The sequence below is a fragment of the Equus quagga genome, chromosome 7 (assembly GCF_021613505.1).
Source record: "Equus quagga isolate Etosha38 chromosome 7, UCLA_HA_Equagga_1.0, whole genome shotgun sequence".
In the NCBI taxonomy this organism is placed as follows: domain Eukaryota; kingdom Metazoa; phylum Chordata; class Mammalia; order Perissodactyla; family Equidae; genus Equus; species Equus quagga.
This window is the reverse complement of record NC_060273.1, coordinates 89,705,692-89,727,742: the sequence shown is the minus strand read 5'-3', so window position 1 is coordinate 89,727,742 and position 22,051 is coordinate 89,705,692. Positions and strand designations below refer to the sequence as shown.

General features: G+C 40.6%; 1 protein-coding gene across 1 annotated transcript in view; it reads right to left on the bottom strand.

Moving 5' to 3' along the window:
• Positions 1–3,097: 3,097 nt before the first annotated feature.
• The window catches only part of ALDH7A1 (aldehyde dehydrogenase 7 family member A1), a 38,751-nt gene continuing 19,797 nt past the window's right edge, over positions 3,098–22,051 (bottom strand). The window contains exons 9-18 of the mRNA XM_046667411.1: positions 21,874–21,971; positions 17,425–17,466; positions 14,837–14,931; positions 12,580–12,664; positions 11,300–11,406; positions 9,457–9,573; positions 8,280–8,377; positions 8,000–8,073; positions 4,714–4,789; positions 3,098–3,373 (exon numbers count right to left, since the gene is read on the bottom strand). Coding sequence (XP_046523367.1) covers positions 3,319–3,373; positions 4,714–4,789; positions 8,000–8,073; positions 8,280–8,377; positions 9,457–9,573; positions 11,300–11,406; positions 12,580–12,664; positions 14,837–14,931; positions 17,425–17,466; positions 21,874–21,971 — 847 coding nt within the window. The 3' untranslated portion in view covers positions 3,098–3,318. The remainder of the gene's footprint in view (positions 3,374–4,713; positions 4,790–7,999; positions 8,074–8,279; positions 8,378–9,456; positions 9,574–11,299; positions 11,407–12,579; positions 12,665–14,836; positions 14,932–17,424; positions 17,467–21,873; positions 21,972–22,051) is intronic.

The window sequence follows — 22,051 nt, the reverse complement described above, 5'->3', positions numbered from 1 at the left end:
AAGAGCTACGACAATGACCCCTGCTGGTCCCTTCAGCATTGCCATGGACAGAGATGCCACTGAGAATGTTCTGTGGTTGCAGAGCAAGAGAGGGAGGAGGTTGAAGTGGAGGGAGAGGAGTGAAAGAATAGCAACTCAATTTCCTTCCAGAACCCTGCCTCGTCTCCATCATGTGGTGCCATCATCAGGAGAGCCTGCCTCCCAGAATGGAAGCCAGAAGACCAAGGCTTCCATCCCCTTCCTATGGAACCACGAGAGCCAGATCCCAGGCTCAGCTGACTGGATGCTCTCTCCAGGGACTGGAGAAGTACAGCAAGAGCCTAAGAAACTTAGGGTTCACGGCAGTGGCACAAGTCGGCATGCTAACCACAGCTCCTCATGTCCACAATGGGGGCTGGGAATGACAAGGTAGCTACAACACAGGATGCAGGCAGTAGGTGCAGGACAGTCACGAGGGGCTCAGCAATACAGGACTCCTGGCACCTTAAAATACATGGCCAGTGACAACACATACAAATGTACATTTTAACTTTCATGGTTAATACTAATAACATACTTTTTTGTGGGGTTTTTTTGGTGAGGAAGATTGGCCCTGCGCTAACATCTATTGCCAATCTTCCTTTTTGCTGGAGGAAGATTGTCACCAAGCTAACATCCATGCCAATCGTCCTCTAGGTTGTATGTGGGAAGCCACCTCGGCATGGCTTGACGAGTGGTGTGTAGGTCAGTGCCCAGGATCCGAACTCACAAACCCTGGGCTGCTGAAGCAGAGCACACAAACTTAACCACTACACCATTGGGCTGGCCCCTAATAACATACTTTTATTTGTCAAATCAGTAAAAAAAGAACAGAATACCAATTTAAAGGCAAAATTTTTATTAAATGTTATGACAAAAAAAGGTTACAATTTTGTTGTTGCTAGAAATTATAGAAAAATTATGAATTAGTTTCAAAAAAAAGCTTTCAGACTCAGTTTTACGCAACTCTATACCTAATACTAGAGCTGCTGGTCACCCCTCTAACCAGCATACTAGAAACTATTATTCCAAATTGGCCACAACATCATGGCTTTAGCAGACAGACAATAGGGAGATGGAGAGCCTCCTTAAATATCTAATTGGAGAGAAAATATAAATGTAATAATTTTAAAATTAAACACTGATACAGCCTGTATTTTTGAACATTTGTTTCAAAATAATATGCTGGAACAAAACAGGATATAAGAAAATATTTCAATCAAAAAACAATCTTGCACAATTTCACAAAATGGAAATGGCCTATTATTACATGATTCCTAAAAATGTTTTAAACTGTGCTTTACTTTCCTCAGACAGTATTATAGTCACTAAATAAGACTGTGACCTAAAAAGAAAAACCATAGCAAGACTTTTAAAGTTAATGCCCAAATTGCATGATTCTCTTAAGCAACCACCTATTTTAAAAACTATATGTATCTCAAATACAATCTAATCTAGTCTATTTTGAACTTTCAAATAGGGAGCAAATTTTGGCTTTTGGTAGGATCGTTTCATGAGATACTTAGAGGGCCCCTAGGTCAATAATGGGGAGCAGACAAGTGTGCACGTGTGTGCTGGGGAGGGGGGTGGAGGAGAGGAGGCTGGAAATGCAGGACTCCAAGCATCTGATTCTTCAACATCATGGTCATTTCTGCTGCCTTTAATTTTTATCAGAATTATACATTCTCTTGATTTAGAGTCCAATCTCTCAAAGCTTGTTATGAAAAAGAGCAATCCCTCCTGTCCCCGTGCCCACCAATCTGCCTTCCCTTGAGGCGATGCTTTTTCAGAATTTACCTCCCCATCTTCACAAGCCTCTGTTCCTATTTCTTGCTTTTGTGATTTCAGCATTCTTGATTTTCCGCTACAGACCGTGAAGAGCAATCTGCCTTCTGACCTACCCGCCCCTTCTTTCTGCCAACATGCTCTCAAATAGGCACATTGTCGGTATTTGCCTTGATTTATATTCAGGGTTGACAACGGCATACTTAGGTGGGCGGTGGAGCTATCGGGAATGCCTTTCCTTCCCTGATAAATTTACAATCGCTTAGTTTTCTCATTTGCTTATTTCTGTGTCCTAAGTCAATCCCATACTCTTTGCCAGTCGTCCAATCTCTCCACACATCCTAGTGCATCAGGTCATCTACAAATGTCACCTTCTTCAAAAGGCTTCTGCCCGGGGCCCAGCTGGCAGGAGTCAAGGGAGTGGCGGCTGCTACCCAGTGTGGGAGTGCAGACTGCCAGGAAGACGAGAGAACTGCAGGAGCCAGTGTGGGCTCCACAGAAGCCCCGGGCAGAACTACTTCCTAAAGCTCCTGCGCAGCTTCTCAAGAGAAGGAGGCAGAGTCTCAGCAAAGACAGTTCACCGCTAATACACGCGGCCACACACATACTGGCTATTCCCCACAAACAAATCCAAGGGTAATTGCAGAAGCCTAACAGCTAAAGAAAATGGTAAAACCCACAACTAGAAGGACCTGCAACTAAGATATACAACTGTGTACAGGGGGGGTTGGGGGAGATAAAGCAGAAAAAAAAAAAAAGATTGGCAACAGTTGTCAGCCCAGGTGCCAATCTTTAAAAAAAAAAAAAGAAAAGAAAAGAAAATGGTCTAAGGTTGCCTAAGAAATCCAGATGTGCTTTCAAGAGAATTATGCACAGGTGGCGTCCTTGGCAGGTGCAGGCTCTGGGGCAGGAGCAAAACATATGTCCACCCAGCAAATCTCTTCCATGGTGACAAAAGCCATCATGAGTAAGAGAAGGTGTAATGGTGATGAATACCCTTAGTCATCTTAAACAGAGCGAGTCACTCCACACGGATGTCATGCTCCGGTCCTCTACACGTAAGGGGTACAACTCCCTTGCAATCACACCCTTTCCGATACACGCTAGAGGAGGGTCACGGGAATGAATACTCGCTGCAGAATTCTGGACTTCCTCAGGAGGCGTTCCTGCATCTACTGTCTTCTCCATTCTGTTCTGTGTTTTGCAAAATCCTACTATGGCATGTAGTAGTTTTTCTAAATTATAATCATCATCATAAACTTTTAAAAAATCAAGAACTACAAATGACATAAAAGTCCATCTAATCTTTTACTAAATATGGCTATGTTGTGACAATTTTAGTTTTAAAAAAAAAATGAGTCTCTTGATTTAATCAGGGCCTCGGGAGCTAAAGGATTAGCCACTGTCATATTCAAAATGATGCATTTATTGAGGGCAAATCTTAACTGTGTCTTCTTCAGAAGCACGAGCTGCAAGAACGGCTAAAAGATTGAAGTAATCAGTTTACTGTCACCTTTACTGAAACTTGATTCCTTGGGCCAGAGGAAGGTCCTTACTGTAGTTGATGGTACTGGGGGAAAAAACGAACAAGTTATATGAATGATAGTACATACATAATATAGAATATACTTATGCCATTAATGAAAAAACATCTAGCACCAGGGTGAAATGTCCAAGTTACAAGCTGGTGAAGAAAAAAATTAGGATACAAAACAATGTTAAGATAGATTCAGTTTTATAAAATAAAGAAAAAAGAGGAGAAAAACACAAAAGTCTAGAAAGATGCCTATCATACACGTTATTTAGTTTTCAGGGCACAAGAATATGGGGATTGTGACTTTCTTCTTAATCTCTCTCAGTAACTTGCATTGAATTAGCAGGAAAAACATAGATATTCTCATTCTGAAGGGAATAAATAATAAATAAATAAAATAGGAAACTATAATAATTCAGAAAATAAAAGCTTCCCTGTTAACTAATCACCTGGTTTTTCTCCTGAGAGGAATGGTACCCCCATTAAATCAGTTCCAAAAAGGCTGTAGCTCAACGTTTGCCATTCTGGATCTCAGGTGCACAAGAAAAGTTAAAAGGAACACGACTGACTTCAAAGAATGGGAATCAGGTAGAGTGTGCGTGTGTGAGACTTAACCAGCCACAGCCAAAGGCACCTCAGGAATTCCTGACAGACTAAGTCGCTGAGGCGCTAAGGAGCCAAGGTTGGGGCGCCCAGGCGAGGTCACAGAGCTAGTGAGAGGCAGTAAATGGGACCAAGATGAGTGTCCTTGGTGCCTCACCCCGTGCTTCCCACAACGTAACACCACATGGGCCTGACCCCACATACTCTGCTTTATTGCACTTGGAAGAAGCTATTTCTACCCAAGGGGGAGGAAAACAGAACACAAGTAAAAGAAATAACTCCTAGTCAAAAGCCCCCAGAAGCAGGCTCCCTCGCCAGCTGCCTACAGGCTGGGCGAACAAGCTAATCCACTTTTCAAGGGTCATGCTCTCTATTCCGAGAGCTGGCGTCCCCCAGCTTGCCAGCCAGGCCCACAGCCCCCACCCACCTCCATTTCCCACTGCTTTTACAATCTGCAAGGGTGGAAACTGCACTCAGGGAGAGCTAAACAGACAGCTTCTGCTGCTGGTTGACCCCGTGTCTGGCTCCTACGCTCTCTCTAGATAGAAACCACCAAGGAGACAGTTTCACAGTCGGGGGTTGGGCACCAGCTGAAGCTGGAGAAGAACAGTAGAAAGATAACGGTACAAAATGGATGCTCCTGGAGGAGGGGAGAGCTGTGGGAGGTTAGACAAATGAACTCAAGTGAAACTGCACAAAGAGCAGAAAGGAGAAGTAAAAGCACATTCCAGTCTCTTGAAGCCCAAACCCGTCTCCCCACAGCCTGTCCTCACCAAGTAGATCTTCGCATGTACTGCTTCCAGGCATCGCTACCGGACTCCCTGCCACCACCAGTGTGCTTTTCTCCTCCTAGAGAAACACAAAAGCAGGCAAAAGCAGGTCACAGTCTCTCTCTGTGCAGACGCCCCCTCAGTCTCACTGAGATGAGGAGACCGCAAGGAGACCTGAGCTACCCAACCAGTGACTTCACATGAAGCCCAGACTGTCTCCTCTGCAAACACGTCAATACAAGACAGACCAAAACAAACAGGCAAACAGAACCAAGAGGGAAATAAAATAAAAGGAATTAAGAGAAACAAATGCTTCGGGAAACAGCAAAAAAAACCTTTAAAAAAACTTTACCATTAGACCAAGTTGTTAAGAGTGGAAACCTCCTGAAGGTGGAAATATAATTTTATTTTCTCATTTATGCTTATCTATACATAATTTTGTACAACATAATCTGCTTTTATAATAAAATATTTTTAAAAGTTATACTGATATCCTTAGATTACAAGAAGATAATGATTCCATAAAACAAGAAAAGGATACTATTTAAAAGTATGCCATCAAAGCATAAGAAAATAAGTTCTTGGTGTTAGGTTATTTTGGTGGTTGTTTTTTTGGTGAGGAAGAGTGGCCCTGAGCTAACATCCATTGCCAATCCTCCTCTTTTTGCTTGAGGAGGATTGTTGCTGAGCTAATTTCTGTGCCAATCTTCCTCTATTTTTCATATGGGATGCTGCCCAGCGTGGCTTGGTGAGTGGTGTGCATGTCCACGCTGGGGATCTGAAACTGTGAACCCCGGCCTGCTGAAGTGGGGCACGTGAACTTAACCGCTACATCACTGGGCCTGCACCTAGTGTCATTTTAAAAACAGCAGAGGAGAAAAAACTTAATAGAAGGATTAGAAGAAAAAATTGAGGAACTCTCCCATATGAAAAGCAAAAAAGAATAAAGAGATGGAATACAGGAGGGAAAAGATAAAATTAGACAATCAATTCTTCAAGAGATAACATTCAAATAATAGAGCTCTAGAAATTAAAATAGACAGGAAAAAGTTGTCGAAGAAATACTATGAAAATAAAAGAAAACTAGCAAAAACTTCTTAGAACTGAAAATTATGAGCCCCAATATTCTAAGGCCAATCACTGGCTCACTGACTGTCCAACAGAAATTTTTACAAAGATCTACACTGGGGCGTATTGCTGTGAAATTTCAGAATATCAGACAGAAATGGCAAACCTAAAAGATTTTGAAATAGGGAAAAAAGAAATCAGAAATCAAAGTAGATCGGGCTTTTCAACTGCAATACTGGAAATGAGATGACAAATGAGCAATATATTTAAAATTCTGAGGAAAAAATTACCACAAATTGTGCAGAAATAGCATAAAAGGCATAGCAGGTCTGCTTGCAGTGTTGCTGGCATCTGGGAACTTGGCTGGAAAACAGGTCCCTACGCTGATATAAAACTTTCCCCAAATGACAAGGGCATCACACTGGGCTTAAACTGTTTTTGTACAAACAGTGTGGTCTATAAACCCCTGCTTTCCTTCTGGAGTCTGGAATTTTGGTGTGTGCTTGGCAGTAGGCGCCTATATGACCAGCCCCCAATAAAAGCCTTGGGCACCGAGTCTCTCGTGAGCTCTCCTGGTAGACAACATTTCACGTATCTTGTCACAATCCATTGCTGGTAGAATTAAGCACATCTTATGTGACTCCACCAGGAGAAGACTCTCAGGAGCTTGTACCTGGTTTCCTCTTCACCTCATCCCATGCAATAATGTCATATCATGCACAGGGAAAAAGAGGGAGGGTTTAAGAAGATTAATCTATCATAACAGAGGGTCAGTCGATAACATCTAAAGCTGTGAAAGAGAGGAGTGAAAGCACACTACTTAGAAAAGCTGAAGTTCGTTCAAAGGTAAATTTACTTTTTTCTTTTAGTAAGTATCTCAAAGTAGTTGCCTCTGGGACAGAAGGAGGAAGAGAAAAGTGTGGGCAGAACAGCTTTTTCCATTTTAAGACTTTTAAAAAACTTTAAAAATTGACAGTGAAAGCTCAAATGAAGAAGAGTCAACTGGAGAGAGAAGGCACGGCTGGAAACAGGGATTAAAGGCCCAGAGAAGGGGCACGCAGACACATATTCAGGCCACTAAATAGTGGAGGGCAGGGGTGAAGGGCTGAAACGAAAATGGGAACCTTTTTCCAAAGTCTGCACATTAAATAATAATTATGTGTTTGGTCAAAAACAGACAAAAGAATGCCACGAATTATTTAAACTTTTACAGGTATTAACGCATGTTTGTTTTGCTTCTACATATATTTAAAAAAATCCAAGGCAATCTGTTTTTACTATACTTTGTATCATTTTTAATAAGTAAACTTAATATATGATTGTTGGGAGGGTTTTTTTTTTTTTTAACTATTAGGATTAATAAGTTTAAAGCACTAAGAACTCAAGGCTTATTAAGAGAAAATAGGGGCAGGGCCCAGTGAAAAGAAATAACTTAGTATTTTATCTAAGATAAAAAATAACGTTTAACATTTACTATGCCCACTTTGCAAATAAACACCAGAGTGTTTTGTGTAAAATTTTCTGGCTCTAAAGCAGGGGTTCTTACTCTTTTTTGGGTTAGGATCCTCTCCCCACAAAACAGATGCCACCATTTCAGGGCTCCACATATCTCGAGTTAAGGGCCCCTACCCTAACGTGATGCTGCATCTCAGAATAAAACGCAGGACCTTGGACAATAAGTCCAAATATGGAACATAAGCTCTCTCAAGCATGTTAGACCAGATAAGATTATTATTTCAGTTTCTTGGTCAAAGTTTTTTAAAAGCTACTATTGCTTTTGCTTTGCCACCTGCTATGGACTGAGTTGTGTCCCCTCTCAAAATTTATTTGTTGAAGCCCTAACCTCCAATACCTTAAAATGTGGCTGTACGTGGCAACAGGGCTTTTAAGGAGGTAAAGCTAAATGAAGTCATAAGGATGGAGCCCTAAACCAACAGGCCCAGTATCCTTCTAAGAAGACGGAGGGACACCAGGGATGCGTGTGCACAGAGACAATGCCATGTGAGGACAGCAGAAGAAGGTGGGTGTCTGTAAGCCAGGAAGAGAGGCCTCAGGAGAAACCAAACCTAAAAACACCTTGACTTCCGACTCCCAGCCTCCAGAACTGTGAGAAACCAACTTCTGCTGTTTAAGTCGCCTAGTCTGTGGAATTTTGCTATGGCAGCTCCAGCGAACTAATACACTGCCCAACACGGAAAAGGAGAAACGACTCTCTACATACCAAATGCACCTCCAATCTCAGCCCCGCTCGTTGGAATATTGACGTTTACAATGCCGCAGTCTGATCCTTTCGGTCTGTGTGTAAAAAGGGAGGCACGGTGAGAGCAATGGATAGGAAAGTAAAAAACAAAGTAATAAATAAAAAATCCAAACAAAACCTCTAAGACTCTCAATGATGAAAAACGGATTGTCAACTACGATGATTTCATTTTCTTTTTTTTAAAGTCCATTCGCCACACAAATCAGACTTAGATACATTTTGAAAATAGACAAAGTTATACCCAAGCCAGCGGAAGATTCTGCCCAAATCCTTGGTGAAGATGCTACTTGAAAGCCCCTGTTTTACTTCATTATTCCATGCAAAGACCTCTTCTTCATTCTAAAAAGACAGGTGTTGGCAGCTGTTAGATGACATGCAGTGTTCAGGTCAAAGTTCACTGATGGTACACTCATTTCATGACATGTACCAGTGTAATTTTAGTGCACAAAAGGAAACTCAAGAATCAGCATCTTACTAATTTTATGTTTCTCTTATACAGTGCTTTGTGGGGTTTTCCTCTTCATTGTACTTTGAGAAACACACAGATGAGTACGTTCTTCCAACCAAGCTACTACATATACATAATAGCTAATATTCATTGAGCTCTTATTGTGCGCAACACACTGACCTAAGCACTTAGCATGCACTGAGTTACTTAACTCACCCTATGACACGGTTTTATATTACCCTCAATTTACAGATTAGGCAAGAGAGGCTAAATAATTTGCTCAAGAACTCATAGTCAAACACACACACACTACAAAACATGAAATTATACTGTCCAGTCACGTTATGTGCAACAATGATAGACAATTCAAAGCAAGATTTTAAAAAATGCAATCATATAATTACAACAAGGTGCAATTCTCATTATTCTATTAATCATGGCATATTCAAACCTTGAATCAGTCTCTAAATATTTGCTAGCGTGCCTAGGGCCTGTCTCATGCTGGGGAAGGACAGCTCTGGTTATCTTCATCTGCTAAAAACTCCACAGCCTGTCCTCTGATCCAGGCGGTAACTGGAGGTCTTTACGTTGCGCCTGCTTCTTCTCATTTTGTCTACCGAGTGTTAGCACTCAGCCTATCAAACTATCTGGTCCCATCGATGTAGAAGCTGACTTGACGGCCCACACAGTTCAGAATCTGGTGACATGAGATGAGGGCCCCATTCTCCATAGGGTCCCACATTGGTCCTCTGCTCGTCCTGGTTTCCCTGGTAGCTGGCGTGACAGGCTCTACGGCTTAAAGTGTTCATCTCATCATAGTTTATCCTTAACCTTCAAATTTCTACCAACCAGAATGACTTTCTAAAATCTCCCTAATTACGAATTGAGTGAAATTTAATACACCTTCATTTTCTCCTAGTCTTCACATTTGTTTCAAAATTAGAGAAAAGAGAGACAGAACTCATTTTACCTTGAATTTAAAGACATAAAGAATCGGAGCAAAAGTCTCTGTGTGTGCAATGGACGCGTTGTGGGCAAGACCTGTCACAATCGTCGGTTCTACGTAATTTCCAGGGCGATCCATAACCTTCAGTAGAGGAATGAAGTAAAAAGAATAAAAGCATTTTGTTGTCAGAGGATACAATCTTTGCCTATACTTATAAGAAAAAAATAAATACCCTTTATAAGTGAATTATTTCTCCAAAATAACTTCACATCATGAATGAGAATTTTCTCTACCTTCCATTGGTTCTAACTTAGTTGATCAGAGAAAAATAGAAAATAGGAGGCAAGGATAGAGAGCTGTGCATGTGTCATGACCAAGTTACACAGAAAACACGGTTACAGGTGGTTATTTTAAAATTTCTATCACTTAAAAATAGGTAATCTATACCCACTGCGTTATGGACTATATCGTGCCTCCCACCTCCAAATTTCTCTGCTGAAGCCTTAACCCCCTAGTGTGACTGAATTTGCAGACAGGACCTTTAAGGAGGTAATTAAAGGTAAATGAGGTCATATGGGTGGGGCCCTAATCTAATAGAACTGATGCCCTGCTAAGGGGAAGAAGACACGCCAGAGACCTCCTCTCTCCAGGCACGGAGGAAAGGCCACGTGAGGACACTGCGAGAAGGTGGTCGTCTGCACGCCAGGAACAGAGGCGTCACCAGAAACCAACTCTGCCAGCACCCTGCTTTTAGACTCAACCGCCAGAACTGTGAGAAACACTTCCGTTGTTTAAGCCACCCAGTCTGCAGTATTTTGTGATGGCAGCCCTAGCAAACTAATACACATTGTACAGAAGTCAGACACTCCCAAAGGGGATACTGCAGGCACTCTTTTAACCAACCCCCATGTAACCAAATTACTAGTTCACGTCCATTCAACTAACGCTCTCTTTTCCATCTATAAAATATCCTGATGCCCACAGCGAGCTGCTCGGCTGGTGGTTAACTCTCCAGCGGCCTGTGTTTTTCCGCTTTCACCCTGAGCTGTGTATTTACCAAGAGTCAGCTGCGTTTACTCCTAATCCTGTGCATGGCAGCTGTATTTGTTATTGTAATGCCATATTACATTACATAACTTAAATATTACACTAAGGAAAAAAAGAGCTATTTCTAAAGATTAAGTTGAATGATTCAGAAAAAACTCAATATTAGTGAGTAACCAAAAAAATACACAAATATCCATACACACCTCTGTCCGATAAGATATGGGTGTGTCACTGATAAGATGACTGAGGGAAAGGATTCTGCTCTCAGATTGCTTTGCAAGAGACTCAGTTTCTCAGTAAATTTTAAAGAAAGTGAAACTAAATTATAGATAATAAATTATCGGCATAGCTTATGTAAGGATGAAGACAAATTCCTACGACACATGAAGAAAACACCTTAGTTCTACATAAGAATCAGACAAATGTAATTATATATGTTAAATTAAAATAAAATGTTTTTGGTATGTATTTTTGATTCCCTGCTTTACCTGACTTTTAGAAATAACCAGTAAATATGGATTCTAATTGCTCTGCATACAAAGTCTTCTACCGTACCATGAAAACGAGGTCTCCTTTCCATACAAATTCCCAGGGACTCAATTCAAAGGCAACCATGGCTCTGAGTTTCTTTGATGTCCTTCCAGAAATATTCTATGCATTTTATGCTGTCATTCTTTAAGACATATATTTCCTCCTTACAAAAGGGATGGAAAAAAGAAAGATGGCCATCGGGGACCCTTCAACAATTTGCCCAGAGCCCTGCTTGTGCCTAAGGGAAAGGAAGTAAAAGTTTGTCACTAGCGATCTCAGTTTTCATTACCTTGCCACCATAGACCACGGTGCCACCTTCTTTCTTTGCTTCTTCCACTGCTCCAAGAAACATGCTCACTGCCTGCTTGGTATGGAGTGGCCCATAGAGCACATTAGCTGGAGAGAAAAAAGGAATGCTCTTCATTTCACCCTAAATGGCATCATTTTATTATTGTAACAGCTTTCCCAATGAACAGACCAATCGCTTCACACATCCTCTCAGTTTATAGCAGGAGTCAGCAACCTTTTCCTATCAAGGGTCAGATAGTAAATATTTAACGCTTTGCATGACCTATGTGGTCTCTGCCACAACTACTCAACTCTGCCACTATACTGTGAAAACAGGCATGGAAGATATGTAAACGAGTGAGTGTGGTTGTGTCCTGATAAACTTTCTTTACAAAAATGGGTGGTAGGGCAAATCTGTCTGTCAACCCCTGGTTTAGAGTACTGGTTATCAGCTAAATCAAAGCACTGCATTAAAAATACAGGACTTGTTTATTCATTCCAGTGTGATCACTCTCAATGGGATCAACTCAGGCTCGGCAGGTGGTGTGCAACTCAAGGGGGAGAGACTGATGCTGCCCTAGGTATGGCTGCCGGAAACCAGAGCATTAGAGATGACCCCGGGCACAGAGGGAGAAGGAAGATTTAGAGAGGCCTCAGTGAGGAGGTGGCATTTGAGCAGAGCCAGTCACGGGAAGAACATTTCCAGCAGAGAGCAGTAGTAAGACAGACCCTGGAATTCCTGAAGCACTGGGAGAAGCTGGGGCTCAGGGACAAGGGGTCGAATGGTACACAGGGGATGAGGCAGGGTCAGATCACCAAAGACTGTAAGCCTGCACAGGAGGGACTCAGGAGGAATTTAGGTTTTAGTGTAAAAGCAATGAGAAGTCCCTGGAGAGTTTTAAGCAGGAGAGTGAATTATCTAATTACATTTTTAAAAATCACTCTGGTTACTGTGGAAGGCAGAAGGGGAAGCAGGCAAGTCAGTTTAGCGACTCTTGCATTCTTCCATGAGAGGATGGTGGTGGCTCAGTCAAGGTAACAGTGGTGAAGGGAGAAAAGCTCATCAAACTCATCCCATCTAAACACCAGCGCCCAGGCTCACCCACCAGCCCACATCAAGCACTCAGGATCCTAACCTAGGGGCAGACAAGTCCCTCCAAATGCCAAAGAACCTGCTTCATATGCCATCAACTCAGAAAAGGAGAAGAAAAAAAAAAAAGTAGATGAGAATACTTATAACACCAGCTGTCCGAAAGGAGCATCTTTGAAATCAGTACTCACAGTCCCAGGGGTTCCCGACGCGAACCTGTGCATAGGCCTTTTTGAGTCTATTTACAACTTCGTCGTGGATGCTTTCATGTAAAAACTAAGTGAAAAAAGAAACACTCATGGGAATAGTAAAATAAATGTACAAATCCATTAATGTACGATTTTTCTTAATATTAATAGTTTTTGAAATATTGTGATCTCTGAAAATAGAAGTATGTTTTTTATTTTAAAAATTTTTAAATATTAAAATAATCATTATTTTAACAAATTTTTTAACTTCTAATTTTAATATTAACTACATGAAGACAATAGTTTCCCATAGGTGAATGTTAGAATAAAATCAAAAACCATGTCTTTATCAAGTTTCTAAGGACTTACTTGGCCAAGCTTCACAAATCAATGCTGTCTGTTTCTGTTCCAGAGAATTCGAAGTGTTAATTAGCAGGGAACCTCAGAGTACACCTGTCTCCCAGGGTACCCGTTCGAGTCTTAGTGAACACACACCACAACAGTCTGGTCAGCCTCCCTCTGCTAAGTAACCGCACGCCCTGAGCCTCAGGCTGAGCAGGTCTCCAGAGTGAGGCCTTAATCAGGTGAGGGCAGCCCTCGGACTCCTTCTGGGTAGGATGTGAGCTCCATGCTACATTCCTAGTGGCAGAGGTGAACTTGTCAGACCATCCATTCTCTGGGTTGGTCTCCATGTGATGAATGGACCAACATTATGAGAACTAGTCAGGGAGAGGTCTGTAGTACCAGAATGGTTTTTTCTACAAACCACTAATTGTCCCTATGGAAATCAATATGGGCATGACTAATAGCATCTTCTAATATTTAGCACTAAGTATAAAGCATGGCTATGTATATTTGCTCTAAGACACAAGGGAAAAATGAAAGTTGGCTGAATAGAGAAATGCTTGCCTTTATGTCATTTCTTGTTTGACCGTGTAATGAAGGTTATCATCTTTTGGAGCATCCCTGCTTCCTTCTTAGCATTAATGTAATAAATAAATGATTAAGGTGAACAAATTTAACAAATTGTAAGTAAGTACTTACAAGATAAGTATATCGTACCTTAGACTTTTTTGAGAACTTTCAACTGAGTAATAAAAAACAAAGGAAAGATTGATATTCATTTGTTGTAAAATACAGGAAAAGATGAAAATGAAAAGTCATGAGGGGAGCCAGCCCCATGGCTGAGTGGTTAAGTTTGTGCGCTCTGCTTTGGCGGCCCGGTGTTTCACCAGTTCAAATCCTAGGTGTGGACATGGCACCGCTCATCAAGCCATGCTGAGGCAGCATCCCACATGCCACAACTAGAAGGACCCACAACTAAGGATACGCAGCTATACCAGGAGACTTTGGGAGAAAAAGGAAAAATTAAAAAAAAAATCTTTAAAAAAAAAAAGAAAAGTCATGGGAAAAGTAAAGACTTAACTTTCACATATCTTTTATTCTAATTAATTTAGATTATGTCAGCCTTATAAAGATTTTGATCATATTCATGATGGGTGACATTAAAAACTCAAAACCAATTCCTCTGTAATTTAATTGTAAACAATTTCTTTTTAAATTACGAGGAAAACTCAACAACAATAAAAAAATGACAAATGTAACCCAACTTTGTACCCAACCAAAACTTGTTTGGTTGCAATATATACAGTTTTTCAGTATCATAAGAGTCATGAAAATCATGGTTGTATCCCACATAAGACTGAAATCCAGCTCAAGTCTAAATGTGAACATTAAACTTCCCAAACCTCATACACTGAAGCTAAACAACATCTCGTTATATATACTTAGTACTAACGTGTCCTATACCTATGTGGTCAGACTATATAAAGAGAACACACAGACACAGAGTCATTTGCTTTTCAATAAACCACGTCACATCAAGTCAAATCTAAGACTTCGACTTACAGACTTAGTTTTTGAATTTTTCAAACTTTTAGCTTGTTTGATTCTCCAAGTGACATTGGACTTTGTCCACATCATTCTACATGTAGGACTGAAAATAGGTCTCATCTCCCAGTCCAACTTCAATCAATTGGCGTGAGACTATCTTTAGCTTGGGGGGGGGCGGTAAGGCAGAGTCTCTCGTTGATTAGCAACATCTGCCATGAGCACAGAACACAGCAGGGCCACACGTTTGCCAACCACGTCTAGAGAATACATTTTTCTAGCAGTACTTCTATGACACCTCCCTAACAGTACAATTTGTTAAACTGTTTGAAGATAGGACAATCTCACGTGCCTATGCAGACACACTCACCAGGCGCCTTGCGGTGGTACACCTCTGGCCAGCTGTCCCCACGGCCGCAAAGAGAGCTGATGGAACAACTAAACTGAGGTCTGCATCCTCAAAAGCTTAGAGAAGCACAAACACACTCATCAGTGTCTCGAAGTAGGCAGACAAGGTACTGTAACTGGTATAAAATGATGTCTTGAGAAAGCACAATAAGAGAACATCAGAACTTCCCTGTAAAATAAGCATGTTCACATTGCAGAGGCAACTTTTCTTCCAAGGAAGATGATATGAGAATAGAGCAATGAGCTCTATGGTCTTCACCCAAGTACAGATATAAATTGAGGCTCCTACTTCTTCATCTTTCATCTAGCAAAGTTTCTGATACTAAGTCTCCTCTGTCCCCTCATTATGTGGTCTCTTCTCTAAGCCCACCTTCTTCTTTGTCAGTGACTTACCTCCAGTCTCCAGCCTAGGGCCCATCTTGATGCTGGCTTCCCTGGGCCCAGAGAGGGCAAGAGGATTCTTCTGATTATCATCGCCATCTAACCATGCTCTCCAGCAACATCTACACCCTCACCTGCAGCAGTCCATGCCCTTAAATTCCTCTCGTTGCCCCTCTACAGCTTTTCCAAGTCTCTGAAACCCCTCAAGCTTTTTACTCCTGCACCAAAGGACCTCACCCCCTACTTCATGGAAAACGTCCAAGTGTTTTTGGTTTGTTTTTTATATTGGCACCTGAGCTAACAACTGTTGCCAATCTTCTTTTTTTCTTCTTCTTCATCTTCTCCCCAAAGCCTGCCAGTACATAGCTGTATATTCTAGTTGTGAGTGTCTCTGGTTGTGCCATGTGGGACACCGCCTTAGCATGGCCTAATGAGCAGTGCCATGTCCATGCCCAGGATCCAAACCAGAAAAACCCTGGGCAACCGAAGCAAAGCGGGCAAACCCAACCACTCGGCCACGGGGTCAGCCCCTGTCCAAGTGTTTATACAAAAGGCCATTTTCAGCTTCCTCTGAAGAAATGAATACAAAATCACTTTCAAATTCCTGTCTACTTTTGTCTATTCCTTCCTCTTCCACCTTAAAAGAAAAAACTACATAGTCTTTACAAGGTTAACCCTTCTCTTTATGATATTTGTAATTCCTTCCTTCTCATCCCTTCCAGAAACTTACAGTCACAATTTCCTCTTATATCTTCAACTTTTCCCTGTCCAATTTAATAGCATTCTCAAATAGCAGATGGTTAAGAAGGTGGCCTGTGTAACCAAACAGACCAGGGTTCTTTTCTATCTCCTCCACTTTTTTTTTTTGGTGAGGAATATTGGCCCTGAGCTAATATCTGTTGCCAATTTTCCTCTTTTTGCTGGAGGAAGATTCGCCGTGAGCTAACATCTATGGCAATCTTCCTCTATTTTACGTGGGATGCCACCACAGCCTGGCTTGATAAGTGGTGAATAGGTCTGTACCAGGATCTGAACCTTCGAACCCTGGGCCACCGAAGCATATCACGCACACTTAACCACTACACCACGGGGCCAGCCCCTTCACCACTTTTTAATTGTGTTATTTTACCTTTTTGAGCCTCAGTTTCCTCATCCGTAAAATGGATAATGATGTCTGAGGTGCTGACACATGACAGTAAGGAGTTAAGGAAAGAGCTGTGCTCTGGGGTCTGATTATCAGGATACAATCGCTGGCTCTGTCACTGGTGAGCCTGTCACTTCAGGCACATAATCATCTGAAGCCTCAGAGTATAACCTCCAAATGAGATTAATAATGGTATCTACCTCATGGGATTATTGTGGGCATTAGATAAAATGAGGCATAGGAAACAGCTGAGCACAGTACCTGGCAAACCCCAGTGCCCACTAACTGCTAACTATATGTTGAAACAAACTCTCCCTCTAACTAGGTTAGAAGTTCATCCAGAACAAACCCTTCAGCATGCACTTTTTAAACTTCTGGTACACACCACTAAGATCCAGGCATTTAAACACGATGATAATGATGGCAACATAACAATTAGCAAGTTTTGCTTTCTATCACAAAATCCATGCTTCTACTAAGTCTCAGCATACTGATGCTCATTACAGTATCCAGAAGTTACGCTGGTAGACTCCTTTCGCGCCAAACAGTTGAAAAAAAGAATACCCAATCCTATAGGTAAGCGATGAGATGCCTTAAGGAAGTGTTGCTTTCCAATAAAAAAGCACTTAATATTCTTCTAAAGACAAATTGATGTTTGAAATCAAAAGGAATCAGCAAGTGACAGAACAGTCACTCACTTATTCTAGAGAAACATGTGGCCAGTTTCCAGAAAATAGGAGAAGGAAAAACAAGAAACAATGCCACACTAGGAAGTCTCAAACACAGGTTCTAAGCCCCAGGTAACATTTTCCAAACGTGAACCCCTTTCCTTCCTAGTTATCTCTGCCTTCAAACCATTGCGTCCCGCTCACAAGTAAAGCTCCTAACATGGGAATTAGGTCACAGACACACATAGTATAGAAGGGACGAGTTCCTACACAAACAAGTTCTATATATTCAGGATGGCTGTTGGAGCTATTCTGAACCGAAAAACAAGCAAACCAAAAAATAAAGGGCAGCCTTACCAATAATGGCATTGTTTCCTCCAAGCTCTAACAAACTTCTCCCTTTAAAAATATATAAATGCAAATTAATGCCTATTTTAGTATTTAATGCACACTGCTATATGGTGTCAAATCATAGCGTATCCTAATTAAGTTTTATTTTCCTATTTAAAACATAGCATGATTTTGCATCAATGTCCAATTTCCTAATTTTAATAATTGCACCATGGTTATATGACAGAATGTCCTTGTTCTTAGGAAATACACCAAAATATGTAATGGTAAAGGAACACAATGTCTGCAACTTTCTCAAAGGTTCAAAAGTAATATGCACCCAAAATGTGTGTGTGTGTATGTTGGAGAGGGAGAAAATGATAACCAAATGGGGCAAAATGTAAGCAAATGGTGAACCTCATTAAAGGGTATACAGGAATTCCTTGCATTAGTCTTGTAACTTTTCCCTAAGTTTGAAATTACATCCCCAAAAACTCCAAACAGCGCAAAGTGGTACAGTCACTGTGGGAAATCATACGACAATTTCCCAAGAAATTAAACACAGAATTACCAACGATCTAGCAATCCCACTTCTGGGTACCTAACCAAAAGACATGAAAGCAAGGACTTGAACAGATACTTGTACACTCATGATCATAACAGCATTATTCACAATAGCTAAAAGGTGGGAGCAACCCAAGTGTCTATCGACGAAGGGATAAACAAAACGTGATGTCTACATACAGCTTTAAAAAGGAAGGAAATTTTGACACATAATATGGACCAACCTTGAAGACATTATGCTAAGTGAAGTAAATCAGACACGAAAAGACAAATATTGTGTGATTCTACTTATATAAGGTTCTTAGAGTAGTCAAATCCACAGAGACAGAAAGTAAAATGGTGGTTGCCGACGGTTGGGAGAAGGCAGTAATGGGGAGTTAGTTTTAATGGGTACAGAGTTGAGAAAACAAAAAAGTTCTGGAGATGGACAGTGGTGATGGTTGCACGACAATGTAAATATACTTAGTGCCACAGAACCGTACACTTCAAAGTGATTAAAAAGGTAAGTTTTATGTTATATATATTTTACTACCACACACAAAAAAGTTGAATAACATGCTTATTCTAGAAAATTATTTTTAAAAAGAAGCAAGCATCAAGCAGGCAAAAAGCTATGGGCCATAGGTCACCACAAAATCTCTCTTCATAATTTGGTATAGTGTCTTCCAAGCTCTCTTCTGTGCATTTATATTTAGTTGAGATCATACTATCTAATTAATTTTGCTTTATTTTCCGATTAATATACCTTTTCCCTAACTTATTAAGAGCTGTTTAAAAAAAAAAATCACTGCATAGTATTCCATCATGATGATGTACCAAATTTTATTTAGCTACTTCTCTAGTGTTGAATATATTGGGTACTGATTATTAACTTGGTTATCAACTTAGGTCAGGGCCAAAGAGTATAAATGTGAGAGCTCCTGATATACAATGCCAACCTACATTTTAGGAAAGTTATACAGCAGGCTATGAATGCCATTCTTACTTTATACTCCCCAGCATGAAGATTTGAGATTTGTTTGCCTCAAATTTTTTTTTTTTCCCCTCAGGAAGATTGGCCCTGAGCTAACATCTATTGCCAATCTTCCCCTTTTTGCTTGAGGAAGATTTGCCCTGAGCTACGTGCCAAGCCTCGTCTGTTTTGTATGTGAGTTGCCACCACAGCATGGCCACTGAAGAGTGGCATAGGTCCACGCCTGGGGAGTGAATCTGGGCTGCCAAAGTGGAGTGCACTGAACTCCACCACTAGGCCACAGGGCTGGCCCCTGCCTCAATTTTAGAGCTGTATTTACTACTGATCTTTAAAACATAAATTTATTTTTCCTTAAATGCACTTTAAAATCAGCTTCCACGTGAGTAACTTTTATTTATTTTGGATATGAGGAGCTTACGTGACAGCAGGAGACTATGTTCTCACCTCTGCCACTCTGAAACAATTAAGCCTCAGGTGGTTATTAATTATAAGGGGTAGGGCTGTTACTACCAAAAGCCACTGAGCACTACCTCAGCTTGTCTCCACTGCAACAGTTAATTTAACGACAGCTTGCTGGTTGCAGCAGAGCACTATCCTAGGTGCTAAGAAAAGGAAGGAAACAGAAAATTCTACACCTAACATGGGCTCCTCCTGCCTGGCTTCAAGTGATATGCGGCAGAAGAGGAGGGACTTATACTTTCTATATCCTTCCAGTTCTCTATGTGCTCCCTAACCACACTCAGAACCGCCAACCCCCTCCAAGAAAGCAGCTGTAACTTACAACAGGCAGATACATTTTTTAAAAATTGTAATCCTACTAATGGTACTACTTAAGAGAGAACAAACCACTGCTTTCAGTAAGAAGGGGAAGGGAGAAGGAGAAGATGAAATCTCCTAGTGAAAGAAGCAGGACTAATCATCTTGAGCACCTTTATTTGCACATGCTTATCGGCCATTTGTATATCTCTGAAGAAATACCTATTCATTAGAATGCTGTCCCATTTTTTAATTGGGTTTTTTATATTGTTGAATTGTAAGAGGTCTTTATATATTTTAGATACAAATCCTTGATCACCTAAAGGATTTGCAAATATTTTCTCCCACTCTGTAGACTGTTCTTTTCATTTCTTTGACGGGGTTTTTTGAAACAACAAAAATGTTGGATTTTGATGAAGTCTAATTTATCTGTTTTTTCGTGTGCTGCTTGTGCTTTAGGAGTCACGTCTAAGAAACCATTGCCTCATCCAAGGTCACAAAAATCTATTCCTATGCCTTCTTCTAAGAGTTTTATAGTTCTAGCTCTTACATTTAGGTCTGATACATTGTGAGTTAGTTTTTGTGTATATGATGAGGTAGGGGTCAACTTCACACATACCTATGTGGATACCTGGTTATCCCAGCACCATTTGTTGAAAAGACCATTGTTTCCCATTGAGATGTCTTGGGACCCTTGTCAAAACTCAATTGACCATAAATGTAAAGGTGTATTTCTGGGATCTGAAGTCTATTCCTCTGATCTTTACATCTATCCTTATGCCAGTACACAGTCTTAATTACTGTACTTTTACCGTAAGTTTTGAAATTGGGAAGTATGAGTCCTCTGACTTTGTTCTTCTTTTTGAAGATTGTTTTGGCTATTTGGGGTCCTTTGCAATTCATATGAATTTTAGGATCAGCTTGTCAATTTCTACAAAGAAGCCAGATGACATTCTGAAAGGGCCTGTACTGAGTTTGTGGAGCACTTGGACTGTATTGATCTTGGACAGTAACAATATTAAGTTCTCCAAAAAGTGAAAGTGGGATATCTTTATATGTATTTAGGTCTTCTTTAATTTCTTTCAATGGTGCTTTGTAGTACTCTGTGTGAAAGACTTATACTTCCTTTGTTAAACTTATTCCTAAGTATTTTATTCTTTTTGATGCTACTGTAAATGAAATTGTTTTCTGAATTTCATTTTCAGATGGTTCATTGTTAATATATAGAAATACAATTGAAGTCAGAGGGAGAAAGTCAAATACCATATGATCTCACTCATAAGTAGAAGATAAAAACGACAACACACAAACACATAGAAAAAGAGACTGAATTGGTGGTTACCTAATGGGAAGCGGGGAGGAAGGAGGGTGAAAGGGGTGATTAGGCTCACATGTGTGTGGTGATGGATTGTAACTAGTCTTTGGGTGGTGGACATGATGTAATCTACACAGAAATCGAAATACATAACGAGGTACACCTGCAATTTATGTTATAAAAACCAGTTACTGCAATAAAAAAAAATTTTTTTAAAGAAATACAATTGACTTTCGAATATTGAACCCTGCTGACCTTGTTTATCAGCTCTAATAGTTAGTAAACTTGCGTTTTAAAAGCAATGCTCATACAGCAAAATGGCTGGCAGATTAACTAGTCAAGTCTCCTCTTATGCTAGGGTTAGAGTCTAAATTCAGCATAATAGCCAAGAATTGAAAGTCGATATTATCCTTGGAAACCACTTTAATGAGCCTCAAAGTGGAGCGTACAAAGCTCTGTCTATACAACCCTTTTCAGTCATATATACATGAAATATAAACGATAGAAGAACAGGCGCGTCTTCTGTTCCACATTCACTCTAGGTCCGGTACACCCACTCGTCCTGTATAAATTGTGAGTTCTCTTTTTTTAATTTGTTAATCAGGCCTGATAGACATTGATAAATATATTTGATACGATTCTACTATAGTCATTTAGGAGGATAATGACATCCTTTTCCAAATTATGCTATTAAATTCAGGACCTCTCTAATATCAACCCACTAATAACAATACTCTTTCTTTCATTTGGACTTTGAGATAAATGGCTGATGTCTCCATGGAAAGGGTCAAGGAAAAAAACCTCAACTTTTAGATTTCACATCCACACCAGAGGGAATTAAAATCCTCATTAGAAAGACAACACTTACCAAACCTCTCCTGCACCATAAGGGCCACCTGTTTTCCCACCTGAGTGCTCCCAGTGAAGGACAGCAGGTTCACTCGCTCATCTTTGGCCATTGCTGTGCTGCAGGGGAACAGACACGGTCACCCAAGCAGAGAAACCCAGCAACGGTGGCACCTGACAGACTAGACAACTCTGACCTG